Source organism: Loxodonta africana, chromosome 10, assembly GCF_030014295.1.
Source record: "Loxodonta africana isolate mLoxAfr1 chromosome 10, mLoxAfr1.hap2, whole genome shotgun sequence".
Classification (NCBI taxonomy): Eukaryota; Metazoa; Chordata; class Mammalia; order Proboscidea; family Elephantidae; genus Loxodonta; species Loxodonta africana.
The window spans coordinates 13,691,434-13,710,532 of NC_087351.1; the positions used below are offsets into that span (position 1 = coordinate 13,691,434).

Consider the following 19,099-nt stretch of genomic DNA (forward strand, 5'->3'; position numbering starts at 1 on the left):
TCCCCCTTTCCTGCCTTCCTGCAACTCACTCCTGTGCCTCAGTTCTCCATGGGAACTATGGTCTGTCTGGAGAAGGGGGACAAGGACGCTGGCCTGGAGCTTTGAGGCCTCGGACCTCCATTCTTCCAGAAGGACGCAGCTTGAGCCACTCTGTGGCAGAGAGCGTGGCGGGGGTCAATTGTACCCTTGAGGGGAGTATGGGAAGAGTGAATCCCTCAAAGGCCGGGGTCTTCCTTTTCTCCAGAACTTCCTCACCACCCTGGCTGCAGGAAAGGGCCGCTGGGCTGAGGTCAGCAGCTCTGCTGAGCACCTGAAGCAGATGTATCCCGGGGACTCTGCACAGGTCCAGCAACAGCAGGAGGAACTGAGCCGGAGGTGAGAGTGAGGAGGCAGTGCAGGGTGGTGGGGCAGGTGGACGCCAGGCCTGGGTGCCTGCTCACCTGCCCCCAGATGCTAGTGGAGAGGCTGGCGTGTCAGAGATAGGGAGGAGAGGGCCTGGGGGTGGCCAGCCTGGCAGCTTCTGCTATGTGGCCAAGGCCCGAGATGGATGGGAGGCTTCCCTGTGATGGAGACATGCCCTGTGCCCTCTGCCCAGGTGGAGACAGCTGGAGGCCCTGACAAAGGAGAAGGAGGTGGAGCTAGCAGGCATGGCAGATGTGTGTGGCCTTCTGCAGGAGTGTGGCTCCACCCAGGCCCGGCTGCAGGACGTGATACTCCGGCTGGAAGGCCTGGAACCGGGGAGGTCAGAGGGCAGCCTGCGTGTCCTACAAATGGCCCAGCAGGAGATGCTAGTGCTGGAGGGGAGGATCCGCCACCTGCAGAGCATGGCCATGAAGTACAGGTGGGCATGGCGGGGTTGCACTGGGGGACAGTGAAGGCAGAATGAGCAGGGCTATGGGAAGGGGAGGGGGCAGGAAGTGGGAGGGTGTGCTCTCGGAAAGGCTGGGGGAAACCGGTGGGAAATTGCTCAGGTGAAAGGAAGTCACATGTTCCTGCTGCCCAAGGTCAACGTGAGGTGGGAGTTCAGAGTTGTCACCGCTTTCCCTGGGGCACCGGGTCCCAGCAGAAGAGCTGTGCCTGGGACACCGGGTCCGGGCAGAAGAGCTGTGCCTGGGGTAGCGGGTCCGGGCAGAAGAGCTGTGCCTGGGACACCGGGTCCGGGCAGAAGAGCTGTGCCTGGGGCACCGGGTCCGGGCAGAAGAGCAGTGCCTGGGGCACCGGGTCCGGGCAGAAGAGCTGTGCCTGGGGCACCGGGTCCGGGCAGAAGAGCTGTGCCTGGGGCACCGGGTCCGGGCAGAAGAGCTGTGCCTGGGGTACCGGGTCCCGGCAGAAGAGCTGTGCCTGGGGTACCGGGTCCCGGCAGGAGAGCTGTGCCTGGGGCAGCGGGTCCGGGCAGAAGAGCTGTGCCTGGGGTACCGGGTCCGGGCAGAAGAGCTGTGCCTGGGGTACCGGGTCCGGGCAGAAGAGCTGTGCCTGGGGCAGCGGGTCCGGGCAGAAGAGCTGTGCCTGGGGCAGCGGGTCCGGGCAGAAGAGCTGTGCCTGGGGCACCGGGTCCGGGCAGAAGAGCTGTGCCTGGGGTAGCGGGTCCCGGCAGAAGAGCTGTGCCTGGGGTACCGGGTCTGGGCAGAAGAGCTGTGCCTGGGGTACCGGGTCCCGGCAGAAGAGCTGTGCCTGGGGCACTGGGTCCAGGGGAGGCGGGGCACTGACTGCTGTGGCCCTGTCCCCCAGGGTGGAGGCGTCGGGCCCCGCAGAGAGCCAGCCCCTGCGAGAACAGGTGGAGATGCTGCGGGGGCTGCTGCAGCAAGCACAGGGGCAGGCTGCCCGTCAGGCCCAGGCCCAGGCTGAGGCGCAGGCCCGACACAGCTTCCTGAAGGAAAGCCGGCAACTGCTGCTGTGGGCAGAGGGAATCCAGGCTCGGCTGCACAGCAAGAAGGAGGTGGTGGATGTGGCCTTGGCCCAGCGGCTGCTGATGGAGCACCAGGACCTGCTGGAGCAGATCCGCCTGTGGCAGGAGAGGTTAGGATGGGAGGGCGGGCAGGCCACGCTTCAGGCCACACAACAGACCCAGAGAGGGAGCGGCAGGAAGCAGCGTGGCCACGCAGGGGAGTGGCAGGCAGGTGTCCTACGTGATGCTTGAGGCAGATTCACGAGGAGGCAGGGTGCAACCTAGGGCTGGATCGGGAATTCTGCATACTTCAGGAAGGGACCCAGGGCCTAGTCTGAGCTGTCTGGGAGGTTCTGTCCATCCTGGGTCTGGCCAGACCCAGTTCAGGCGAGCCTGGAAGCTTGCATTCAGTGAGGGTGGCCTAGCCTCCCCGGGCACTCTGGGTAACCAGACCCCCCTGGGCCCTGGCTGGAGTCAAATGGCTCAGGACTCACCCTGGGACTCAGCTACACAGCTCCTCAGCCTGGCAAGGCCTCTCCTCATGCAGGGATGATGTGCCCATCAGGCCAGCAGGGCACCGCGTGCGGCCTGCAGGCTGTGCCCCACCTGGGGGAGGCTGACTGGTGGTCCAGTGGACACTGAAAACCTTCCTATCCTTTGCTCGCCAGACCCTGCCACCCAGGTCAGAGCTGTCTCTACCTCAAGCAAGTGGAGCCTTTTTTCAAATTCACACAAAGGTGTTAGCTGTCCCCAAGCTGGGTGCCTGCGGATTTTGCTCTGCCAGGATGAAAGAAGGAGCACTTTTTCTAATTGCTCAAAGGCTCTATATGGGCTAGCAGTGGTCCTGCAGGCAGGCCTGTGGCCTGAGTGATTTTTCACTTACTGAATTGTGCTGGCTCAGCCATGGTCACTTGGCGGGACATTGGCCACCAGCAGTCCATGTTTGCAGGACAGCCCACTAGAACAAGGGCTATGACATGCAGGGAGCCTGGGAATGATTGTGCACCTAAGTCCTAAGCTCGGGACTGGACCTGTATCCTCAGTGCCTCCTTAGTGGCAGCCACAGCTATCCCACGGGATGAGTAAGCCAACTGGGCTAGCCAACCTCAGACCCCTCCTGCCAGTGCCCTCACATCAGAGCTCCAAGAGAAAGGAAGCATGGAGGCAAGGGGAAGAAGGGTGGCAAGTAGAGCTGGAGGTTTGACCTTCTACCTGCTGTCCTGGACAGGCTGCAGCAGCTGGAGGCTCAGGGCCAGCATGTGGTGGCCTTGAACTCCCCAGGCTCCCAGGAGGTGGCCAGTGCTCTGGGGCTTCTGGGCCAGCAAAGCGGTGAGCTGAGGGCTGCCTGGGGGCAGCGACAACAGCAACTGCAGGAGGCGCTGGAGCTGCAGAGGTTTGGCCGGGAAGCAGCCGGTTTCACCGCTGCCTGTGCCAACCGTGAGGCCTTGCTGCATCTGGACCGCCTCGGGGTATGGAACCAGGGATGGGAGCTGGGGTGTTGCTCCCCCAACACTGGAGGGAGCTCATCTCCTGGGGTCCAAAAGCCAGGCCAAGGAGGGGGCCCTGGGGCTGCAGTGGGTGAGATGGTGCTGACCCCCATCCTCCCAGGATGACCTAGGCCTCTGCACCCCAGGAGAACGTGGCAGAGGCCCAGAGCCTGCTGCAGCGACACCAGGAGTTTGAGTGGCTCCTGGGCAGCCTGGGCCCTCGGGCAGAGGCTCTGCAGGCACATGGCGAAAAGCTGATCCAGAGCCAGCACCCTTCAGCACACACGTGAGTCTGGGCCAGTCTGGACAGCGCCTGCCTCCCTGTCTCTGTTAGCCTGTGCAGACTGTTGCCCCGAGGCTGGCGGGAGCCCCCTGACCCAGGGACATGGGTGGGCAGAAGAAGAGCAGAGGGCATACCTTGGGCTGGGTCGGCCCATCCTTTGGGCTGAGCCTTGGGCAGAGTGGAGCCCTCATCCACATCCCCCACCTCCTCCTGCCCTCAGGGTCAGAGAGCGGCTGCAGAGTGTCCGGGCACAGTGGACTAGGGTCCGGGAGAGGAGTGAGCAGAGGAGGAGGCAGCTGCTGGCTTCCCTCCAGCTCCAGGTGAGAGGCCTGGCCCAGGCACATGAGGCCTCACAAAGAGGATGCCACTGCTGCCGTAGCGACAGGGAAACGATATGGCGCGCTGTGCAGCTTACAAAGTACTTTCCATACATTATGTCGTCATGGTTAGAACAACTTTTTTTTTTTAATTTTTATTGTGCTTTAAGTGAAAGTTTACAAATCAAGTCAGTCTCTCACACAAAAACCTATATACACCTTGCTACACACTCCCAATTACTCTCCCCCTAATGAGACAGCCTGCCCTCTCCCTCTACTCTCTGTTTTCGTGTCCTTTTCGCCAGCTTCTGACCCTCTCCACCCTCTCATCTCTCCGCCAGGCAGGAGATGCCAATATAGTCTCAAGTGTCCACCTGATCCCAGAAGTTCACTCCTCACCAGCATCCCTCTCCAACCCATTGTCCAGTCCAATCCATGTCTGAAGAGTTGGCTTCGGGAATGGTTCCTGTCCTGGGCCAATAGAAGGTCTGGGGGCCATGAGCACCAGGGTCCTTCCAGTCTCAGTCAGACCATTAAGTCTGGTCTTATGAGAATTTGGGGTCTGCATCCCACTGCTGTCCTGCTCCCTCAGGGGTTCTCTGTTGTGTAGAACAACTTTTGAAGTAGGCATTATGGCCCTGAATTTTCCAGAAGAGGAAAACTGAGATGGTGGGCCCTCCACTCTCAGAGGCAGGGCTGGGGCTAAAGTCCAGGCTTCTTGAATAAGCCCACACTCTCCCTTGTCAAGTTATGCCCTCATCTCTATCGTTTTTGGATGCCCTTAGACTCTTGCATGGGCACCAGGTGCAGACCTTGGCTCTATTCGATGTTTGTTCAGTCCCTTATAGGTGCTCAGAGCTGGGCCAGCCCACAGGCTCACACAGCTTGAGCCTGTTTGGAGCAATATGGCCAATACCAGACCTGAAGTGGCTGGAGTAGTGGGGACCCAACCAGGTGCTCCTCATCTCTGGCACAGGGCACCGTGAGGCCCCAACCCAACTCCTGGGGCCTCCTTCTACTGTTTTCCATCAGACATTTTCCTTCCCAATCTTCTCAGTTTTCTCCTCCCCATTTGGGGAGAAGTAATCTCAGGCCCATTTCATTTTTGACGATTTCCAATTTTCCTAGATTCATACTTCGTACGTGCCAGGTTCTGATTATTAAATGGCTGTTTGCAGCTGTTTCTTCACATTTTGAGTCATGCCACATCAGTGAATGAAGGTCCCGAAAGCTTTACTCCATCTACATCATTAAAGTCGACTCTACTTTGAGGAGGCAGCTCTTCCCCAGAGCTGCCTATACCAGACAATGTTCCACTGCTATTCATAAGGCTTTCACTGGCTAATGCCTTTCAGAAGTAGACCATCGGGTCCTTCGTCCTAGTTTGTCTTAGTCTGGAAGCTCAGCTGAAACCTGTCCTCCATGGGTGACCCTGCTGGTATCTGAATACTGGTGGCATAGCTTCCAGCATCACAGCAACACACAAGCCCCCACAGTATGACAAACTGGCAGAAAATGAAATGAAATGCATAAACATCGATATCCTTGGCATTAGTGAGCTAAAATGGACTGGTATTGGCCATTTTGAATTGGATAATCATATAGTCTACTACGGTGGGAATGACAGCTTGAAGAGGAATGGTGTTGCATTCATCATCAAAAAGAACGTTTCAAGATCTACCCTGAAGTACAACGCTGTCAGTGATAGGATAATATCCATACGCCTACAAGGAAGACCAGTTAATACAACTATTATTCAAATTTACGTACCAACCACTAGGGCCAAAGATGAAAAAATAGAAGATTTTTATCAGCTGCTGCAGTCTGAAATTTTTATCAATGCAATCAAGATGCATTGATAATTACTGGCGATTGGAACGCGAAAGTTGGAAACAAAGAAGAAGGATCAATAGTTGGAAACTATGGCCTTGATGATAGAAACAATGCCAGAGATCGAATGATAGAATTTTGCAAGACCAAGGACTTCTTCATTGCAAATACCTTCTTTCACCAACATAAACAACGACTGTACACATGGACCTCGCCAGATGGAACACACAAAAATCAAATTGACTATATCTGTGGAAAGAGACGATGGAAAAGCTCAATATCATCAGTCAGAACAAGGCCAGGGGCCGACTGTGGAACGACCATCAATTGCTCATATGCAAGTTCAAGCTGAAACTGAAGAAAATCAGAGCAAGGCCACGAGAGCCAAAATGTGACCTTGAGTACATCCCACCTGAATTTAGAGACCATCTGAAGAATAGATTTGACGCATTCAACACTAGTGACCGAAGACCAGACGAGTTGTAGAATGACATCAAGGACATGATCCATGAAGAAAGCAAGAGGTCATTGAAAAGACAGGAAAGAAAGAAAAGACCAAGATGTATGTCGGAGGAGACTCTGAAACTTGCTCTCGAACGTCAAGCAGCTAAAGCAAAAGGAAGAATTGATGAAGTAAAAGAACTGAACAGAAGATTTCAAAGGGCCTCTCAAGAAGACAAAGTAAAGTATTATAATGACATGTGCAAAGAGCTGGAGATGGAAAACCAAAAGGGAAGAACACACTCAGTGTTTCTCAAGCTGAAAGAACTGGAGAAAAAATTCAAGCCTCGAGTTGCAACAGTGAAGGACTCTGTGGTGAAAATATTAAACGACGCAGGAAGCATGAAAAGAAGATGGAAGGAATACGCAGAGTCATTATACCAAAAAGAATTAGTCAATGTTCAACCATTTCAAGAGGTGGCATATGATCAGGAACCGATGTTACTGAAGGAAGAAGTCCAAACTGCTCTGAAGGCATTGCAAAAAACAAGGCTTCAGGAATTGATGGAGTATCAATTGAGATGTTTCAACAAACAGATGAAGCGCTGGAGGTCCTCACTTGTCTATGCCAAGAAATATGGAAAACAGCTTACTGGCCAACTGACTGGAAGAGATCCATATTTATGCCTATTCCCAAGAAAGGTGATCCAACTGAATGTGGACATTATAGAACAATTTTTTTAATCATAAATATCACATGCATGCAAAATTTTGCTGAAGATCATTCAAAAACGGCTGCAGCAGTATATCGACAGGGAACTGCCAGAAATTCAGGCCAGTTTCAGAAGAGGATGTGGAACCGGGGATATCACTGCTGATCTCAGATGGATCCTGGCTGAAAGCAGAGAGCACCAGAAGGATGTTTACTTGTGTTTTATTGACTATGCAAAGGCATTCAACTGTGTGGATCATAACAAATTATGGATAACATTGAGAAGAATGGGAATTCCAGAACACTTAACTGTGCTCTTGAGGAACCTTTACATAGATCAAGAGGCAGTTATTTGGACAGAACAAGGGGATACTGATTGGTTTAAAGTCAGGGAAGGTGTGTATCAGGCTTGTATTCTTTCACCATACCTATTCAGTCTGTATGCTGAGCAAATAATACGAGAAGCTGGACTGTATGAAGAAGAACGGGGCATCAGGATTGGAGGAAGACTCATTGACAATCTGCGTTATGCAAATGACACAACCTTGCTTGCTGAAAGTGAAGAGAAGCATTTACTAATGAAGATCAAAGACCACAGCCTTCAGTATGGATTGCATCTTAATGTAAAGAAAACAAAAATCCTCACAACTGGACCAATGAGCAACATCATGATAAATGGAGAAAAGGTTGAAGTTGTCAAGAATTTCATTTTACTTGGATCCACAATCAACACCATGGAAGCAGCAGTCAAGAAATCAAAAGACACATTGCATTGGGTAAATCTGCTGCAAAGGACCTCTTCAAAGTGTTGAAGAGCAGAGATGTCACCTTGAAGACTAAGGTGCGCCTGACCCAAGCCATGGTATTTTCAATCACATCATATGCATGTGAAACCTGGACAATGAATAAGGAAGACTGAAGAAGAGTTGATGCCTTTGAATTGTGGTGTTGGTGAAGAATATTGAATATACCATGGACTGCCAAAAGAATGAACAAACCTATCTTAGAAGAAGTACAACCAGAATGCTCCTTAGAAGCAAGGATGGCGAGACTGCATCTTACATACCTTGGACATATTGTCAGGAGGGCTCAGTCCCTGGAGAAGGACATCATGCTCGGCAGAGTAAAGGGTCAGCAGAAAAGAGGAAGACCCTCAATGAGGTGGATTGACGCAGTGGCTGCAACAATGAGCTCAAGTATAACAACGATTGCAAGGATGGATCAGGACCGGGCAGTGTTTCGTTCTGTTGTGCATAGGGTCACTATGAGTCGGAACAAACTCGACGGCACCTAACAACAACAACGAAAACCTCAGGCCCTACCTCTCCTGGACCCCAGGATTGGCTCTGGGCCCTGTTCTTCCCCATGGGTGTCCCAGAGACCCTTTCCTTAGAGCTCCCTACACCAGCCTTGCTCCCAAGCTGTGAAGCCCGCTCTCTCCCTGTCTTAGTCATCTAGCGCGGCTATAACAGAAATACCACAAGTGGATGGCTTGAGCAAACAGAATTTTATTCTCTCAAAGTTTAGGCGGGTAGAAGTCCAAATTGAGGGTTCCAGCTCTAGGGGAAGGCTTTCTCTCTCTGTAGGTTTTAGGCAAAAGTCCTTGTCATCAAACTTCCCCTGGTCTAGGAGCTTCTCAGTGCAGGGACCCTGGGTCCAAAGGACATGCTCCACTCCCAGCTCTTCTTTCTTGTTGGTACTGAGGTTCCTCTCATCTCTGCTCGCTTCTCCCTTTTATATCTCAAAAGAGATTGACTCAAGATACAACCTAATCCTATAGATTGTGTCCTACCTTATTAACATAACTGCCTCTACCCCTGCCTGTTAACATCATAGAGGTTAGGATTTACAACACATAGGATAATTACATCAGATCACAAAAATGGAAGACCTGGGAATCATGGCCTAGGCAAGCTTACACACGTTTTGGGGGGACACAGTTCAGTCCATAACACTCCTGTTTGTGGGCAGGAATGGAAGCAGGGCGTGGCAGAGCTGATGCTGTGGATGGAGGAGAAGGAGCTGATGGCAGCAGATGAGCCTGCCCCAGAGCCCAGGAATATCCTGCGGAAACTCAGGTGGCATGAAGCAGCTGAGAGAGAGCTGCTGGCCACCCACAGGCACCTGGAGGACCTGCAGCAGGTGGGTACGCTGGACAGAGGATGCAGGGCCAGCTTGTCTTCAAATTCCCAACAAAACCGCACTGCACGTCTTTAGGATCCACATTCCCTGAAGGAGAATGACCCCCAGCTACTGTGGAGTTAGGATCCCCCACTACCTCCTTCATTCAGCTGGGCGTGCTCTTGCCTTGGCACCCAAGCCAGCCCTGAGAGCTGCTGTCATCCTTCCCCCAACTCTCCAGGACAAGTTCCAGAGACTGCCACCTCCACCAGGACCAAGCTGTTCCCTGCTGTACTTGCAGGGCTCAGAGGAAAGCCCTCTGCCTCTGCCCACAGACCAGGGCCACATTGAACTGCCTGAGCCCAGAAAGCCTGTGGAATGCAGCTTGTAGCCAGCCACCCCCCACCTCTGCCAGCAGCTCAGCCAGCCGCCCTGGGCCGTTGTCTCCACTGCAGGCTGGGAGAGAACTGTTGAGCAGTGGGCTCCACGCTCAGGATGCCCAGGAGGACGTGCAGGCCAGGCTTCGGGGCCTGAGCCGCAAATGGGAGGAATTGAACTGCAAGATAGCTGAGCGTGGGGACAAGCTCCGGCAGGCCAGACAGCAGGAGCAGCTCCTGGAGCTGCTGCAGGTCAGCTGAGGGGGTGCAGGGCGAAGGAGGGAGACTGAGGCTGGGCTGGGGCGGGGTGGGAGCAGGAAGGAAGGGGAAGGGTCTGGGTGGGCTGCTAACTCTGCAGTGCCCTGTGAAGCCTGCAGTGCTTGGTGGTCCCTGCACTACAACAAGCTGAACGTGGCTTTACCCAACAGTAGACAGTTGCAGGACTGTCTCCTACGTGCCCAGGGCATGGTCAGCTGGGGAGGAAGAAGCACAAGGGAGTTGGGGTGTTCATGAGGCTCTGGGAGAAGGTTTGGGTATTACTGATCGTGGGTTGACAATGCAGGGACAGAGGCCTCCAATAAGCGAATCTGACGTGCTCATGGCTCCAACAGATGCTGTGGCCTCTGGCTGGGTGGACAGGCAGAGCCCAGGAGGCGCACATGCCGTCCTCTATACAGACAGCTTCATGCAGCCTCCTGCATCCCTTCCCAGGAAGCCGAAGAGAAGCTGGAGCAGCTAGAAGGGGCCCTGCAGGGTGCAGGAATGGAGCAGGACCTGCGCCCAAGCCGGGAGCTGCAGAAACAGCACCGCAAACTGAAGGGCGAGAGCCAGGCTCTGGCCAGCAAGATGGCTGCCCTCAGTTCCCAGGCCCACCATGTGCTCAATTTCCAGAGCTTCCTGGAGGAGCCCCAGGAGTACCTCCAGAGGTGGGCCCCTGTCCCTCCACTGGCCATTTTGCCCCATCTTCACTCCCCCCTTTTTTTTTCACCCTACTGTGTGTCCCTTAAAAAAAATTTTTTTTTTTTTTTTGCGCTGTGTGAATTTGAGGGTGGTTTGACCCAGTGAGCACAGGAGGGTGGCATCTGTAGGACCTCAGGTTGCCCAAACCTCGTTCCCTGTGAGCAGAGTCATTCCTGGGGTAGGAGGGCCAGAGACCGCAGTTAGGCATCCTGAACGGGGTGCCCTGCAGTCTGAAGCCAGGCAGGTGATCTGGGCAGTGAGGTGGAGCCGTGGGCTCTCCATCCGCCTCCTCATCAGATGAAGCGTTTCCTCAGTTCTCCCACCTTGCGCCTCAGAGGTCCCTGGTGGGCTAAGGAAAGAATTGAGGGCCTGGTCCTTACCCAGTTCTCAAGCGCTACCATCTTGTCACTCTCCACCCAGGCTGGAGTCCCTGCATGGGCGCCTGGCCACGTGGCACCTGCAGCTGCAGGCTTTGGTTGAGCTGCACCAATTCTACCACCTGAGCAACCTGGAGCTCACCTGGGTGGCCGAGCACATGCCCAGTGCCAGCTCCACCAACTACACCAAGTGCCCAGATGATACCCAGCACCTTTGCCACAAGCACAAGGTAAGAGCCCCCTCTTTTTCCCAGGATGTCTGACATCCCATTCTCTCTGCCTCTTCTCAGGGCACCCTGGCCTCTAAGCCTCTTTCTCTGGTTGTCCTGATTTCCAAGTTTCTGCCCCCAGCTACTCTGGGCCTGGGGTTTTTGCCATGACTGGAGTCTGGAGACACACCCATGGCTCTGGGCCGGGCACCCTGTGGCACAAGGTGTCTTACTCTGCTGTGTCAGGAGTTGCAGGCTGTGGTGAAAGGCCATCGGGGACAGGTGCAGCAGGTGCTAGGCTCTGGACAGAGCCTCGCCACCTCGGGGCACCCCCATGCCCAGAACATCAGGGAGCAATGCCAGAAGCTGGAAGGGCGCTGGGCAGAGCTGGAGCAGGCGTGTGCGGCATGGGCCCAGTGCCTACAGCAGGCTGTTGCGTCCCGGCAGGTAGGATGAAGACATGGGGCCAGGGGAAGTGGCAAACGTTGGGATGGGCTCTGTGGGTAAGCGGTCTGTGGACCTGGAACTTTCAGACAGGTGGGCCATAGCAGTGGCACAAACTCAGGGGCAGGAGCCAGTTGGCCCCCACCTGGGCCCAGGAGCCCCTTTGTGCTGGCTGTTGGAGAGTGGCGGTGTGCTGTCCCCAGGGTATGATTGATGGGGATCCTGCCTAAGATCGCCAAGGTGACTCGGAACCACTCTTCGCAGTATTTTCTGGACGTGTCAGAGCTGGAGGTCTGGGTGGAGGAGAAGTGGCCACTGGTGAGCAGTCAGGAATATGGCAGAGACGAGGCTGCCACCTTCAGTCTCATTAAGAAGCACCAGGTACCACACCCTGAGCCTCCCTACTCTGTCTGGACTTGAGTGATCAGGGGCCACGAGGAAAGGAATTGTCACAGTCCTAAGGAGGCACAGAGCCCTGCTCTTTCTTCCTGAAGACCCAGCCAGCCCCAGCCCCATCCCCCACCCACATCCTGCAGCCTCCCCCCCCTCACCCACAGCGTTCCCTTCTTCAGAGGCAACCCCAGGCACTGTGCTTGCTGTACGATACCGTTCTCCCTTCTTTAGTCTCTTTACTATCCTGGCCTCTCCCTGTGGCCTCTGCATTTCCCTGTCTTCTCTTCTTGTTTCCTCTCCCCACCCCACTCTTTTGCCCTCTTGGAGTCACCTTCTCTAGCTGTCTCCACATCTTCCACAGATTTCTTCTTAGCCCCCTAGGTTTTGAACAGCAGCCTTTGAGTTAACCAAACACCCTTCCTGAAACCCACCTCCTCCCATAGCATCCCCTGATTAAAGGAAGGGAGGCCTGGAACTCACCCTCCTTGTCCTTGGAATTGGCTCTCAGAACTACACAGGATACAAAGCCTGGACCACACAACAGCTCTGCTTCCTGTTTTCAGTGAAGTGTCCTCTTGTCTGGGCATTTTTCAGCATGGTGCTAGTGGTCAGTGTTTCAGTGGGTTCTGGGTCTGAAGACTTTCACTGAGTCATTCCTAAAGGGCCATCCCCTCATGGAGCTCCACTGTCCCAGGCATTACTGGGCAGCTTAATTAATGCTATCCATCTTTTACACTTTGATATTGGGATCCAGTTGAATGCCTCCTGTTCCCTTCCTTCCTTGGCCCAGATTACCCACCACTCACTGTTCCCTGATAAATACTGAGCCCCCTGAGAGCACAGACCATGTCTTTATAGGGGCAGTAAGTGCTCCACTGATACTGGTTATTGGATGGATGGATGGATGGATGGATGTATCAGTGGGTAGAATGGATGGATAGGTGGGTGGGTGGGTGGGTGGATGCATCAATGAATTGATGGGTGAATCAATGTGTGGATGGAAGGGTGAGTATATCAATAGGTGGATGAGTGGGCGGGTGAATGGATGAGTGGGCGGGTGGGTAGATGGATGATGGGCAAGTGTATGTGTGGGCAGATAAAAAAAAGCAGATAAGTGGGGGGTAAATGGGTGGGTGGGCGGGTGGGTAGACAGATGATGGGTGAGTGTATGTGTGGGCAGATAAGTGGAGGGTAAATGGGTGGGTGGCTGGGTAGATGGATGATGGGTGAGTGTATGTGTGGGCAGATGGATAGATGAATGACAGTCACCCAGCCTGAGCCAGGCATGGGTCCTTGTGTATTGGCAGGCCCTACAGCAGGAACTGACTCTTTATTGGAGCTTCATGGAGGAGCTTGACCAGAGGGCCCAGACTCTCACTGGCCCTGAGGCCCCTGAGCAGCTGGGCTTGAGGCAGGAGAGGCTCTGGAAGCAGCTGCAGGCACTGCAGGTGTTGGCAGCCACACGGTGAGGGCCATTACAATCTCATCAGTGGGTACTGGGAACCTGGCTGGGGTTGGCTCTTCCCCTCATGGGTCCCTCACTTGAGAAGAACCCAGGCCCGTATAGATGTGTCAGAAGGATGAGTCCCTGCTGTGTGTTGCACGCCTCTTTCCATAAACTCTTGAACAAGAGCCTGCTGGGCAGGAGCTCAGGTCCCCCAGCTCCAGTCATCTGTCCCTTCCCCACATCCATACCCCTCACCAGCCCCTGCACACACCTTTTTGTCTACTTCTCCCTGAATCCAGAGCTGCAGTCTTGGGCAGAGACCATGAATAACCTCATCCTTCAGGTAACTGGGCCAGTTACCCCCAAAGTGTGGACAAACTAACAGCTGTCACCACAGGGACCAGGAGCTGGAGGGGACCTTGAAGCTGCATGAGTTTATGAAGGAAGCCGAGGACTTGCAGAGCTGGCTCACTAGCCAGAAGCAAGTGGCCAGAGAAGAAAGCCCCGGAGAGGACTACGAACACGTCCTGGTGAGGAAAGGGCTGGGGCAAGGAGGAAGCCCTGAGGCAGAATGATGAGGGCAGAGGAGGCTAGCCTGGGCTGGGTTGTATGGAGAAAGGGGTGGTGGTTGTCATCAGTCCTGGCTGAGGACAAGCTTGGGCCTCCTGCGTCCCCCTTCTGAGTGGAGTGGCCAGGTGCCATGGCTGTCCAGCCCTACCTTGCCCAGTCACTCGCTGAAGCTTCTCACGTCCCTGACTGGTTGCCGTCTCCCCAGCTGAGGGCCACCCCATCACGCATTCCTCTCTTCTTCTCAGCACCTCCGGACCAAGTTTGCAACATTTCAGCGCCAAGTGGAGATGGGTGGTCAACGGGTGGCCGCCTGCCAGCAGCTAGCAGAGAGTCTGCTGGAGGCTGGGCCCAGTGCTGCCCCCAGGGTCCGTCAGAAGCAGCAGGACCTACAGTGGGTGCCCAGAGGGCCAGGCCAGGGGCATGGGTGTGAGGGAAGGTGCTGGGAAGGCAATTTCTGGGGTGTTAAGAGAGGGTGGACAGGCTCCAAGGACCACACGAGATATCAGGAGAGGGGCTCGTTCCAGGGATGCTGAGCCGGCCCCAGGTGGCTATGGCCTGTGAAGGGAGGTGAAGCTGGGTTTGCAGATCAAAGAGCCCAGCCCAAAAGCCAACACCTCAGGGGCACTTTTCCCAACCACTGGCTCCCAGGACTGGTAGGAGAAGCCTGCCTGGGCTGGGGCCAGTGTCCCTCCTAAGAGCTTCCCCACAGCTAACAGGCTTACACATATCACAGTCCTTGGCATCCCACATCCCCAGCTACCCTCCAAGCTGCATGACTCCACCCCGGACTGTGAGCTTTGAGGCCAGATCACAATTTATTCATAGTCCCCAGCACAGAGCCTGGCCTGGCATAAGTCACAGGAGCTCAGTGGAAGTTTGCTGGGTGAACGAGAAAGGGAGAGATGCGGCCTCTACCTTTGAAGTGTTTGGAGTCTGACTCCAATCTAATTGGAATATTGAGCAGCAGACACACAAGCTGTAAGGAATATCATAAAGCATAGATATCAGCGAAGTGCTGCACTTTGTAGCACCAGAAAACACCAAAGCCAAACCCACTGCCGTCAAGTCGATTCCGGTTCATAGCGACCCTACAGCAGTAAAAAAAAAGTAGCAAGGGGCAAATTCCCAGGAAAGACAGAAAGACAGGCTCCCGGGAGGACAGTTCGCAGGCAGGCCCAAAGGCAGGGGACAGGTTTAGGGAGGGGAGTAGCCCTTCAGGACCTTCAGACAACCTAGGCAGGAGGAGGGCTGAGCAGGCGGAGTCTGGAGGAATTAGAGCCGCTCAGCGCTGACTTCCTGCTGGCCTTCCCCACTCCTGGGGCAGGGCTGCCTGGTCGGAGCTGTGGGAGCTGACCCAGGCCCAAGGCCTCCTGCTCAGAGATGCCGAGATCTCCCTCGGAGTTCACAGAGATCTGTCGAGAGTGCTCGCCCAGATCCAGGTGTGAGCCAGGGGAGGGAGGGGATTCTAGAAATGGAGCCACCCCAGGCTCAGAGCCTGGCCCTTACCTCCTGATACCTGGGTCACCTCCGCTCCTCAGGAGAAAGCCATGAGCCTCCCAGATGGTGTGTCCCAGGACCTGCGTGGGGCTGAGGCCCAGCTGAGGAGACATGAGGGGCTGGAGTGTGAACTCACAGGCACCGAGCGGCAGGTAAGACCAGGTCTGGTGGCCTCTCCCACTTGGGCCCTGCAGGCCCCCTCAGGCCTGGCCCATCTGTTCCTCACTTCCTCTGGATTTCCCACATCTCCTTGGGGTCTCCAGTTGGGCCCATTGTGCACAGCCAGGCATGGCCCAAGGACAGGTTTCCCCGCTGGGCTCAGGTACCCGTGCACGGAACATGTCTGTGGGATGGTCAGGCTCCTCCACCTCAGGGAGGACACCACCTTTCCCTCCCTGTCTCCTACTCTGACCCCCAGCTGCAGGAGCTACTAGAGACTGCAGGCAGCGTGCAGAAGCTGTATCCTGGGCCTCAGGCCAATGCTGTGTGGCGGAGGCAGCAGGCTGTGCTGCAGGCCTGGGAGGCCCTGCGGGTGCGCATGCAACAGCGCAGGGCCCAGCTGGAGCAGGCATGCCTCCTGGCCCGCTTCCACACAGCGGTGAGGGCTCCTTCCCCTCAGGAGGCTTGTGTATGCCTGTGTGTATGTATGTGTGCGCCTCTGGGTATGCATGCATGTATGTATGTGTGTCTGTGTGTGTGTGTGCGTGCATGTGTGTCTGTGCATCTGTGGATGCATGCATATATGTATGTGTGTGTCGGTGTGTGTGTCTATATGTCTATGTGTGTGTGTCGTATGTCTGCATGTTGGTGTATGTATATCTGTGTGTCTGCACGTCTATATGTGTCTGTGTATGGGTGTGTGTGTGTCTGCATGTATATGTGTATGCATATGTCTGCATGTCTGTGTCTATGTGTGTGGGTGTGTCTGTGTGTGTCTGCATGTGTATGTGTGTGCGTATGTCTGTATCTATGTGTATGGGTGTGTCTGTGTCTGCATGTATATGTGTGTGCATGTGTCTGTGTGTCTGTGTGTGTGCATGTGTCTGTGTGTGCGTGTGTCTGTGTGTGCATGTGTCTGTGTGTCTGTGTGTGGATGTGTGTGTGTGCATGTATATGTGTGTGCATGTGTCTGTGTCTGTGTGTGTGCATGTATATGTGTGTGCATGTGTCTGTGTCTGTGTGTGTGCACGTGTCTGTGTCTGTGTCTGCGTGTGTGTATTGTACTGTGCATGTGCATGCGTTGATAAGGCCCTCCAGTTCTGGAAGGAGAACAAGCGTGGACGGAGGTGGAACAGCAGGAGTGTGTCCGGAGTCCATGTGGCTGGTCAGAGGGCCTAGCACACGGGGTGTAGCAGTGACTCCTTAGGTTTGGATCAGAGTCAGCCAGGTGAGAGATGGGGCAGTCAGGACTGCGAATGTAGAACAGCCCCAGTAAGCCCCTAACTGGAGACCCAGATGCTACCTCCAGATGTTCTAGGCAATGACCTCTGGATCACCTAGCATCTGTTCAACACCTGTGCTTGGCTCTGCTAGGAGTGTGGTGGAGGAAGGAGGGTGACAAGAAGCAACAGAAGATGGGATGGCTGCCCTCATGGAGCTTATCTAGCTGGGAGATGAGCCTGATACCCCAGAGAGTCAGATTGGGATGGTGGGTCCTGGCCATGGGCTGTCCCAGGGATCCCACATCTGAATACCTGGTCAACCAGGAGGCCGAAACTATGATGCTGCAGAAGGCTTGAACTCAGGCACCCAACTTGGCCACTTTCTAGCAGTGTGGGCTTGAGGAAGGCATCTGGCCCTAGGTCACTCCCCTCTGTTCATCGAGCACGTAGAGATTACAAAACTCTTTTACATGCATCATGCTTTTTATCCTTCATCTATGCAATGGACAAGGGTCCAAGGTCCCTCCGGCTCAAACATTCTGTAAGTGATTCTACAAGAATCAACAATAGATCATCTAAGTGTTAAATTGGTAGTCAGTGGACAAAGAAAGCAAAGGGACATCAAGCTGCCAAGGAGGGCCTCAGGAAGCAGAGAATGCCCTGGCCCTGGAAAAATGGGTGGGCTTTGGAGAGGTGGGAAGGAACGAGAAAGAAGTTCTAAGCAGGAGGGGCAGCAAGAGCAAAGGGTGGAGATGAGGCTTGGTGGGGACGTGGTTTCAGGAAGCCGGAGGTGGGGTGGCGAAGCTAGCACACGTGGAGGTTTGGTGGACTGGGAAGGATTAGTGGATGAGAAGGGAGGAACCAGGTGACAAAGGGCCCTGTGAGCCCCACCCAAGGCTGTGACTGGGAAAGCTCGGGGCAGCTTCCACTTAAGTGGATCCAGGCTGGCTGTGACTGCCTCAATGTCTGGTTCTCTGCTGCCCCCAGCCTTCCCCTGCTCTCTCCCTCGCTCTCCCCGGGATCCAGGTGCAGGACTACGGGTCATGGGCAGCCAGTGTGCAGCAGGAATTGCAGGTGGAGAAGAGGTCCCAGGACCCCAGCAGCGTTCCCCTAAAGCTCCATGCCCACCAACAGCTTCGGGCTGAGCTGGAGACCCAGGAGGAGCTGCACCTGCAGGCTACCCAGTTGGGCCAGCAGGCACTTCTGACCTCAGCGCTGCCCACCAAGGAGGTGGGCCCCCTTCTGGTGCTCCCACAGCCTACCCTGCCCTACCTGGCGACCCGCCCCACAGTGCTGTGTCAGCCTCTTCTCAGAGGCTTCACTCAGGGCCACCTCCCTGTCTTGTCTGTACCGCTCCCCGCCAGCTCAGGCCCCCCACATGCTCACCCCCAGGTCCAGGAAAGGCTGAGAGCCTTGCAGAACACACGGGAACAGGTGTTCCAGGCCTGGGAGCAGGAGCAGGAGAGGCTGCAGGCCATGTACCGTGAGCAGCTCTTCCTCAGAGAGTGTGGCCACCTGGACAAGATCCTCCAGGCCCAGGAGGCAGGTCGCCTTGCCCCACAACACACACACACACACACACACACACTCACACACACACACACAACACACACACACTCACACACACACTTACATACACTCACATGCACACTCAGACACACACCCACACATACACTCACACACACACGCAAACACCCCCCCAGGGTTTCCTCTCCTGTTCCCCCCTCCCCTGCTTTCCCCTTGCTTCCTGGATCTCTGGCTTCTTCCTGATAGGGAGCATTGAGCATTAGTCCTCCCACGTGGCCAAGGGGGCACCTGAGCCTCCCAATGTCCCCAGGCCAGTCAGGACCTCCTCTGCCCCCGCCCTCCCCCAGCTGAGCCCCACAGGGTTTTGTCAGAGGTTGGGGTGTTCCTAACCCCCCAGCCTGTAGTGCCACACTGCCCCCCGCCCCCACGCACAGTGCTCACCTCAGCCCCCCCGCCCCGGTCCCTTACTTCACCCCACAGAGCCCCACACAGGCTGCAAACAGTGGGGCTGCCCATCTAGACAGTCCTTGCTGGCCATCTGCTGTCTGGGGTTCAGGCACCCACCTCCCCTCTTTGACTCTTCCATGGGTTGGTCCAGGTCTCCATGAAAACCAGCACCCTGGGAAGGTCAGTAGAAGAGGTGCAGCAGTTGATCCACAAGCATGAGGCCTTCCAGAAGGTGCTGACTGCCCAGGACGGGAAGGTAATGGGCTTGGAGAGTCCTGGGCATTGTTGGGGCAGGGGTAGGTACATTTTGGGGAGTTCAGACTCTTGGCGGGCTGCAGGATGTGATGTGTACACAGAAGCAAAGCTGATTTGTGGGCAGCACTATGGAACTAG

General features: G+C 55.2%; 1 protein-coding gene across 18 annotated transcripts in view; it reads left to right on the forward strand.

Moving 5' to 3' along the window:
• The window catches only part of SPTBN5 (spectrin beta, non-erythrocytic 5), a 64,345-nt gene that overhangs the window by 20,448 nt on the left and 24,798 nt on the right, over positions 1 to 19,099 (forward strand). For 16 of the 18 annotated variants that reach the window (XR_010323108.1, XR_010323109.1, XR_010323110.1 and 13 more), the window contains exons 17-37: positions 245 to 375; positions 596 to 841; positions 1,729 to 2,016; positions 3,114 to 3,354; positions 3,519 to 3,658; positions 3,876 to 3,975; positions 8,927 to 9,097; positions 9,532 to 9,705; positions 10,165 to 10,379; positions 10,834 to 11,020; positions 11,246 to 11,446; positions 11,708 to 11,824; positions 13,144 to 13,301; positions 13,681 to 13,813; positions 14,099 to 14,244; positions 15,178 to 15,292; positions 15,392 to 15,502; positions 15,769 to 15,948; positions 17,759 to 17,962; positions 18,125 to 18,274; positions 18,858 to 18,962. Coding sequence is in view for 15 of the 18 variants with exons in the window: in XM_064292127.1 (XP_064148197.1) it covers positions 245 to 375; positions 596 to 841; positions 1,729 to 2,016; positions 3,114 to 3,354; positions 3,519 to 3,658; positions 3,876 to 3,975; positions 8,927 to 9,097; positions 9,532 to 9,705; positions 10,165 to 10,379; positions 10,834 to 11,020; positions 11,246 to 11,446; positions 11,708 to 11,824; positions 13,144 to 13,301; positions 13,681 to 13,813; positions 14,099 to 14,244; positions 15,178 to 15,292; positions 15,392 to 15,502; positions 15,769 to 15,948; positions 17,759 to 17,962; positions 18,125 to 18,274; positions 18,858 to 18,962 (3,513 nt within the window). In the remaining 3 variants the exon portion in view is untranslated. The remainder of the gene's footprint in view (positions 1 to 244; positions 376 to 595; positions 842 to 1,728; positions 2,017 to 3,113; positions 3,355 to 3,518; positions 3,659 to 3,875; positions 3,976 to 8,926; positions 9,098 to 9,531; positions 9,706 to 10,164; positions 10,380 to 10,833; positions 11,021 to 11,245; positions 11,447 to 11,707; positions 11,825 to 13,143; positions 13,302 to 13,680; positions 13,814 to 14,098; positions 14,245 to 15,177; positions 15,293 to 15,391; positions 15,503 to 15,768; positions 15,949 to 17,758; positions 17,963 to 18,124; positions 18,275 to 18,857; positions 18,963 to 19,099) is intronic. The other 2 variants (XM_064292124.1, XM_064292125.1) reach the window with 2 other exon arrangements.